This window comes from Suricata suricatta, chromosome 12 (genome assembly GCF_006229205.1).
Source record: "Suricata suricatta isolate VVHF042 chromosome 12, meerkat_22Aug2017_6uvM2_HiC, whole genome shotgun sequence".
Classification (NCBI taxonomy): domain Eukaryota; kingdom Metazoa; phylum Chordata; class Mammalia; order Carnivora; family Herpestidae; genus Suricata; species Suricata suricatta.
Genome location: NC_043711.1, coordinates 58,256,122 through 58,264,594, shown reverse-complemented (window position 1 = coordinate 58,264,594; position 8,473 = coordinate 58,256,122). Strand labels below are relative to the sequence as shown.

The window sequence follows — 8,473 nt, the reverse complement described above, 5'->3', positions numbered from 1 at the left end:
GACAGATACCACATGTTTGCACTCATAGGTCTAACAGGAGGACAGGAGAAACCTAATGGAGGACCATGGGGAGGGGAAGAGGGAAAGAGAGTTGGGGAGAGAGAGGGACGCAAAACCTGAGAGACTATTGAATACTGAAAACGAACATAGGGTTGAAGGCGAGGGGGAAGGGGAAAAGAGGTGATGGAGGAGGGCACTTGTGGCGAAGAGCACTGGGTGTTATATGGAAACCAATTTGACAATAAAATATTTAAGAAAATAAATTTATGAAACACCATGAAATAATTAGTGGTGTAACACCCTAGAAAAAAGAAAGCATTATATAAATATTAAACTATAATTCTGGTTATGCCACTTTAGTAACAATGATCTTTCCCTTGAATAAATGCTTATTCTGTGCCAGGTATTGTTAAATAATTCATATAACATCATTAAATCTTTAAAAAAAAAAAAACAGGAAACAAATGAAAACGAAAATACAACAATCCAAATGCTCTGGGACACAGCAATGGCAGTCCTAAGAGGAAAGCTTATTGCAATCGAGGGCTATTTCAACAAACTAGAAAAGGCGCAAACTCAAAATCTAACAGAGCACCTAAGGAAACTAGAAAGGGAGCAGCAAGAGCACCTCAAACCCAGAAGAAGAGAAATAATAAAGATCAGGGCAGAAATAAATAGTATAGAATCAAAAAAGCCATTGAGCAGATCAATAAAACCAAGAGTTGGTTTTTTGAAAAAATAAACGAGATTGATAAACCTAGTCTGGCAAGCCTCCTCAGAAAGAAAAAAGAACACGCAAATAGACAAAATTATGAATGAAAATGGATCTATTATAACTAATCCCTCAGAAGTACAAGCAATCATCAGAGATTACTATTAAAAACTACATGCCAACAAACTGGACAGTCTAGAAGAAATGGACAAATTCCTAAACACACATGCACTACCAGAATTCAAATGAGAAGAGATAGAAAATCTGAACAGACCCATAACCAGTGAAGAAATCAAATGAGTTATCAAATATCTCCCAATGAATAAAAGCCCAGGGCCGGTTGGATTCCCAGAGTAGTTCTATCAGACATTTAAAGCAGAATTAACACCCATCTTTCTCAAGTTATTCCAAAAAATAGAAATGGAAGAAAGACTTCCAGACTCATTCTATGAAGCAAATATTACCTTGATTCCTGAACCAGAGACCCAACAAAAAAAGAAAACTATAGGCCAATATCCTTGATGTATACAGATGCAAGAATACTTAGCAAGATACTAGCAAATTGAATTCAGCAGCACATAAAAAGAATTATCCATCGTGGTCAAGTGGCATTCATTCCTGGGTTACAGGGCTGGTACAATATTCGCAAATCCATCAATGTGATATATCACATTATCAAAAGAAAAGATAAAAACTGCATGATCCTGTCCATAGATGTGGAAAAAGTATCCCTTCTTAATAAACCCTCGAAAGAGTCAGGATAGAAGGAACTTATTTAAACATTATTAAGGCAATCTATGAAAAGCCCACAGCTAATATCATCCTTAATGGGGAAAAACTGAGAGCTTTCCCCCTGAGTTCAGGAACACGACAGGGATGTCCACTCTCATGATTGTTGTTTAACACAGTGCTGGAAGTCCTAGCATCAGCAACCAAACAACAAAAGGAAGTAGAAGGCATCAGAATCAACAAAGAAGAAGTCAAACTTTCCCTTTTCACAGATGATATGATACTCTACATGGAAAACCCAATTGACTCTACCAGAAGCCTTCTAGAACTGATAAATGAATTCAACAAAATCGCAGGGTACAAAATCAATGTACAGAAATCGGTTGCATTTTTATACACCAAAAATGAAACAACAGAAAGAGAAATCAGGAAACTGATCCCATTCTCAATTGCACAAAAAACCATGGAATACCTAGGAATAAACCTAACCAAAGATATAAAAGACCTGTATGATGAAAACGACAGAAAGCTTATGAAAGAAATTGAGGAAGACACAAATAAGTGGAAAAACATTCCGTGCTCATGGATCGGAAGAATAAACATTGTGAAAATGTCATTATTACCCAAAGCAATCTACACATTCAATGCAATCCCCATCAAAATTGCACCAGCATTCTTCTCAAAGCTAGAGCAAATTATCTTAAAATTCATATGGAACCACAAAAAAACCTGAATAGCCAAAGGAATATTGAAGAAGAAAACCGAAATGGGAGGCACCAATCCCAGACGTTAGCTTTTACTACAAAGCTGTCATCATCAAGACAGTATGGTATTGGCACAAAAACAGACACATAGACCAATGGAATACAATAGAGAGCCCAGAACTGGACCCACAAGTGTATGGCCAATTAATCTTTAACAAAGCAGGAAAGAGTATCCAATGGGAAAAAATACTGCCTCTTTAGCAGATGGTGCTGGGAGAACTGGACAGCAACATGCAGAAGAATGAAACTAGACCACTTTCTTACACCATTCACGAAAATACACTCAAAATGGATAAAAGACCTGAATGTGAAACAGGAAACCATCAAAATCTTACAGGAGGAGAAAGCCGGTAATAGCCTCCTTAACCTCAATTGCAGCAATTTTATACTTGACACATCCCCAAAGACAAAGGAATCAAGAACAAAAATGAACTATTGGGACCTCACTGAGATTAAAAAAAACAAAACAAACAAAAACAAACAAACAAACAAAAAAACCCTTCTGCACTGCATAGGAAACAATTAAAAAAAACGAATGGGCAACCAACAGAATGGGAAAAGATAGTTGCAAATGGCATATCGGATAAAGGGCTAGTATCCAAAATCTACAAGGAACTCACCAAACTCCATTCTCGAAAAACAAACAATCCAGTGAAGAAATGGGCAGAAGACCTGAATAGACACTTCTCCAAAGAGGACATCCAGATCGCCAACAGGCACATGAAACGATGCTCAGTGTCACTCATCATCAGGGAAATACAAATCAAAACCACACTGAGATACCACCTCACGCCAGTCAGAGTGGCTAAAATGAACAAATCAAGAGACTATAGATGCTGGTGAGGATGTGGAGAAACGGGCACCCTCCTGCACTGTTGATGGGAATGTAAACTGGCGCAGCTGCTGTGGAAAACAGTGTGGAGATTCCTCAAAAAACTATCAATAGAACTCCCCTATGACCCAGCAATAGCACTGCTGGGAATCTACCCAAGGGATACAGAAGTGCTGATACATAAGGGCACATGTACCCCAATGTTCATAGCAGCACTTTCAACAATAGCCAAATCATGGAAAGAGCCTATATGTTCATCAGCTGATGAATGGATCAAGAAGATATATATATATATATATATATATATACACACACACACACACACATGGTGGAATACTACATGGCAGTGAGAAAAAATGAAATCTGGCCATTTGTAGCAACATGGATGGAGCTAGAGGAGAGTGTCATGCTAAGCGAAATAAGTCAGGCAGAGAAGGACAGATGCCATATGTTGTCACTCATAGGTCTAACAGGAGAAACCTAATAGGATACCATGGGAATGGGAAAGAGAGAAGGAAAAGAGTTGGGGAGAGGGAGTGAGGCAGTACATGAGAGACTTTTGAATGCTGAGCACAAACTGAGGGCTGAGGAGGGAGGGTGGAAGGGGAAGGGGGCTGATGGTCATAGAGAGGGGCACTTGGGAAGAGCTCTGGGTGTTATATGGAAACCAACTTGGTAATAAACTATACTAAAAAAGAACAATTTCAAAGAAATTTTGAAATATACTTCAAATTTCCCTTGATTTTTCTTTTGTTAGCCCGTTATTGCATAGGAATGTCTAGGGGTATCTTAGTCAGTTAAGAGTCTGACTTCATGTCAGGTCATAATCTCATGGTTTGTGGGTTCAAGCCCCATGTCCGGCTCTGTACTGACAGCTCAGAGCTTGAGCCTGCTTCGGATTCTGTGTCTCCTTTCCTCTGTGCCCCTCTCCCGCTTGTTCGCTCACTCACTTGCTCGCGCTCTCTCTCAAAAATAAACATTTTTTTTTAAAGTCAAAAAAAGTCAAGAGTGTTCATAATAAATCTTTACTAGAGTCACTATACCCAAGGAACTGGTTCTACAAATACTTTCTCCTGCTAATCTAAATTTAGAAGATAGGAGGAATTCTTCGCACCCACTTCCACAGGACCCTGCAGGCAGAGAATCAGTATCCCGGTGTGGTAAAAATTCTTACCTTGTGTCACACCTGTCAGAGGTCTCAGGATCTCTCAGCTGCAGCAGCCCCAAAACAGGCGCTATGCAGCTAGTGAAGTTTTTCCTGGCTGGCTCACCAACTGTTGGGGAGGAGACATTTTTATCCTGCCTTTCTAGGTTTTTCTGGCTAGTCTATTAATTAAATTGATGGAGGACAGATTAATAGGAGAAAAACAAATTTAATTATAAATGTACAGGAGCCCCAGAAGAATATGACACCCAAGAACAAGTCGGACAATTGAGGCTATGTGTCATCCTGAGCTACAAAATAGGCTAGGGGCCTGGGAGCTTTAGAAGGGAAGAAGGTAATTCACAGGACACTAGAAGAACAGATGTTTGCTCATTAGATGTTTGCCCATCCATACAGAGGTCATTTAGATTAAAACTTATCTTGGGGCACCTGGTTGGCTCAGTTCATTAAGCATATGACTGGCTCAGGTCACAGTCTCACAGTTTGTGAATTTGAGCCCCACGTTGGGCTCTGTGCTGACAGCTCAGAGCCCTGGAGCCTGCTTCAGATTCTTGTCTCCCTCTCTCTGCTCTTACCCTGCTCATGCTCTGTGTCTCTCCTTCAAAAATAAACACTAAAACAAAAATTTTTAAACTTATTTCTGTTAACAACCCTGTTTCTGGGCTAGACACCCTATCTAAATTCTTGTACGTAAAGGGAGAGGTAAAAATCTTCTCACTAGCCTACAATCCTCTGTGCTGCAGGCCTCCCCTCAGCAGAATCCATGTGTGCCCCATTCCGTGATAACGTGCCTTTCTTATTTATCTCTTTATTTCAGCTGAGGATGGAAGGGAGTTGGTCAGCCCTTGTTTGTCTCCAGGTTTCACAGGAGAGTGGGAACATGCTGAAATAACATACAGAATTTCAGGACAGAAGGCAGGTATGGTGTTCTTGTTCATAAGTGGTTTATAAGGGTTAAGATCCACAGCCTGCCCTCTCTCCCGTACCTTCCAAATACCTCTCAGAAGTAGGGAGGCTGTTGCCAAACCTCATTCACAGACAAGCCTGCACTTGCCCGTGAAATGGAAGCAGCTCTGTGAACTGTCAGGGCTGTAGGCGGCCTTCACCAGAACACACTGGGAACTGTTGGCTCCCATGGTGTCTCTGCACAAGGATCCCTTGTCTGTCACCATGTGCTTTCTTCCAAAAGACTGCACTTTCTAACAAGTCTCTAGTAAGGAAGGACCTGAAGATTCTGCCACTCTAAGACAAATGGCCAAGCTGGGGCTGTTGGCCCGGCAGCAATGTGAGTATATCTCTGAAAGAGGGAGAAATGGCTTCAGTGGAATCAGCTTCCCTCCACGTATCACCTCAGGCTGCCTGGTGAGCACAGGAGAGGCTGCTCCAGGTGGCATAGCCCCCAGCCTATGACATTAGGTGTACTGTCCCACCAGCCTGACCCCTCTTGCCCCACATGGTCTTTGGTTCCTCTGTGCTCTTTTAGTTTTTGCTAAAAGAAACATTGAACTACTGTTCCCAGGCTGGACATATGGGCATGAGGTTTGTCTGCCTTTGGTGACAGAGCTATTTCTACTCACATTCCTGACACCAAATATGGGCAGAGTGATGGGGGGGGGGCGGAAATTCCCCACACCAGCCAGTTCTCCACACATGAGTAATTCTGTTCAGACTCACCCAGAGTTAGTGCAGACCACAGAGGTTAAGGGCTCAGACCCACAAGGCTCCCCTCACTCCTCCCTCCCCACTTCAGATGCAGAGAGCAAGTTCTGGGCCTCCTCTACTTCTGACCAGCTGACTACCAAATTAGGGGTTCCCACGAAACCACCCCCCAAATAATTTGCCAAAATAGCTCACAGAACTCAGAAAGGCACTTTACATACTCTCACTGTTTTATTATAAAAGATACAAGTCTGGAACAGCCAAATAGAAGAGATGCATAGGGCAGTGTGTTGGGGAAGGGGTGTGGAGCCTCCATGCTCCTCCCAGCACTTCCATGTGTTCACCACCCAGGAAGCTCCCTGAACCCACTGTTTAGGGTTCTATTAAGCTTCACTACACAGGCATGGATCCTTAAATCACTGGCTGCTGCTGATTAACTCAAGTCCCAGCCCCCTGCCCTACCTGGAGGTTGAAAGGTGGGCTGAAAGTTTGACCCTCTAATCACATGGTTGGCCCTCTGACAACCAGCTTCCATCCTGAAGCCACCCGGGGACCCACCAACAAGAGTCCACTCATTGACATAAACTCAGGTGTACTTGAGGAAAAAAGGGCTTCTCCTGAGTAACAGAAGATCTTCCTCTCCTCCACATCACTCAGGAAATCCCAAGGGTCTTAGAAGCTGTGTCCAGAACCCAGAACAAAGAGAAAATATATGTTTCTTATCATTGACCAAGGTCACTGATTCAACAGGCTGCTCATGCACATCCTATGCATCAGGCCCCACTGCAGCCATTTGCATACAGCTGATATTTCAGTAGAAGGAATCAATAAACAAGAAAGTAACTTGAAGAAAGAAACAGAGGGATTGGGGGTGCTGAGAGGAAGATAACTGTTTTAAATATGATAGCTAGGGAAGGCTTCATGGGATGGTATTTGAGCCAAGACATAAAGAGATGAAGAATAAGGCACACAGATCTAAAGCAGCAGTTCTCCAGGCCAGAGGAGCAGCACATGTAAAAGCCCTGAGATGGCTGCCATGTTTAAGGAATGAGGAAGAGGAGGTATGTCTGTCCTGACAAGGGACAGTGGAGGGAAATGAGATCCAGTGGGCAAGGACAAGGGGACAACTGGCTAGAACTGCCTTCAGGCCGTGGGCAGGTCTGGTGGGGCAGATGAGAAGCTGAGTCCAGGGGTGGGCTGTGGGATATCCACATTTGATTACCTCTGGGGCTCTCTGTTGTCCTTCCAAGCAAGGAGTTAATTACCAGCTGTGTGAGCTTGACAAGCTGCCTGTTGGGCCTCAATTTCCTCATCTGTGACATAAGAAGGGTGCAGGCCCCACCTCCACAGTGGCTGATGGGATACCCTGCATGTTCAGAGCTCAGTAAGGGCTAGCAGAGAGTAAACAGTGTGAACTTGAACCCATTGGGCTGCATTAGGACAGCTGTGTGTGCCAAGCCAAGGGCCAATGTCCTTCAGGGTTGAGAACCACACCATCTCTGGCCACCTTCATGCTTTGGGTTTCTCTCCCTTGAGCTGTGCTTGCAGTGCTATGGCTCCTGAAAGTTTGCTGTTGACATGTGTGGTGTTGATGAGCACCCTGACATGGGGTAGGTGCTGTGCAGGCTTCTTGCCCCACCTCACCTTTCAGATCAGGGCCTCAAATCACTGGGACAAGGCTTGGGGGCTCTTTTTGTGCTTTTCCTTTGCCTCAGCAGTGAACCTCCATGAGCTGTGTGCCAGCAGAGTGTCGGAAATCCTTCGAAACAAAGTGCACAGAACGGAAGAAGTGAAGGATGTGGATTTTTATGCTTTTTCCTACTATTATGACCTTGCAGCAAATGTTGGCCTCATAGGTAAGCGTGGGGCTGAGGTGTGGATTCCCTGGGCAGAGGGCCCACGGTGGACTGTAATCATGTCATCAGTGACCCTCACAGCTAGAAGTAGATAGGAAGGCAAGTGTCTTGTCAACTATATAGGAAGTGGTAGGCCCCCTTTTCAAAAATAAAGCAGGGTTTTGCGCCACTTAGTAAAGTTACATTGTCAGTGCAAAAACTGTTCTTGCTATTGAGTTGTTCTGCTCTAAGGCAGAACTGACTCACCTGTGTAACTCAGACCCTCAGCCATTCCTGCCTGGCCCCCAGGTCCCTAGATGAGGGAGCCCTTTGTGACATGGCCATCTTTCCCCATCTGGCACCCAGGCTGGCATGGGGAGGGGTCAGCCCACTCCACAGACCAGCCTCAGGAGCTTATGAGCACTGTGGCATCTCCAGGCTCCCTGTGCCACCTGCTGCCCAGACCTAGTGTAGAACACATCCAACCAGGAGTGGGTAATCCAGGTGGAAGGTGACCTTGATTCACCCCTTGCTCAGGCCCCAGGTCTCTCTGGCATAGAACAAGCTCCTTGGGGCACCAGCCAGGAGCTAGCCCTGTGCCTACTTGGACTGCCAGGACTGAGGGCCCCTGCAGGCTTCCTATACCTAGAACAAGGTTAGTTTATCCACACTCTCCTGACTATGCCACTGGCTGTGGATATCATGATGCTCAGGGCCTACCACACACACACTTGGCCTGGCAGCACGCTGGGGACTCCACCATCTCAGGCTGGCTTG

At 44.3% G+C, this 8,473-nt stretch overlaps 1 protein-coding gene across 10 annotated transcripts in view; it reads left to right on the top strand.

The window, feature by feature from the left end:
• ENTPD6 (ectonucleoside triphosphate diphosphohydrolase 6) overlaps positions 1-8,473 on the top strand; it is a 43,426-nt gene that overhangs the window by 31,414 nt on the left and 3,539 nt on the right. For 8 of the 10 annotated variants that reach the window (XM_029916498.1, XM_029916502.1, XM_029916496.1 and 5 more), the window contains 2 exons: positions 5,020-5,121; positions 7,577-7,717. In XM_029916498.1, the coding sequence (XP_029772358.1) occupies positions 5,020-5,121; positions 7,577-7,717 (243 nt within the window). The remainder of the gene's footprint in view (positions 1-5,019; positions 5,122-7,576; positions 7,718-8,473) is intronic. The other 2 variants (XM_029916503.1, XM_029916497.1) reach the window with 1 other exon arrangement.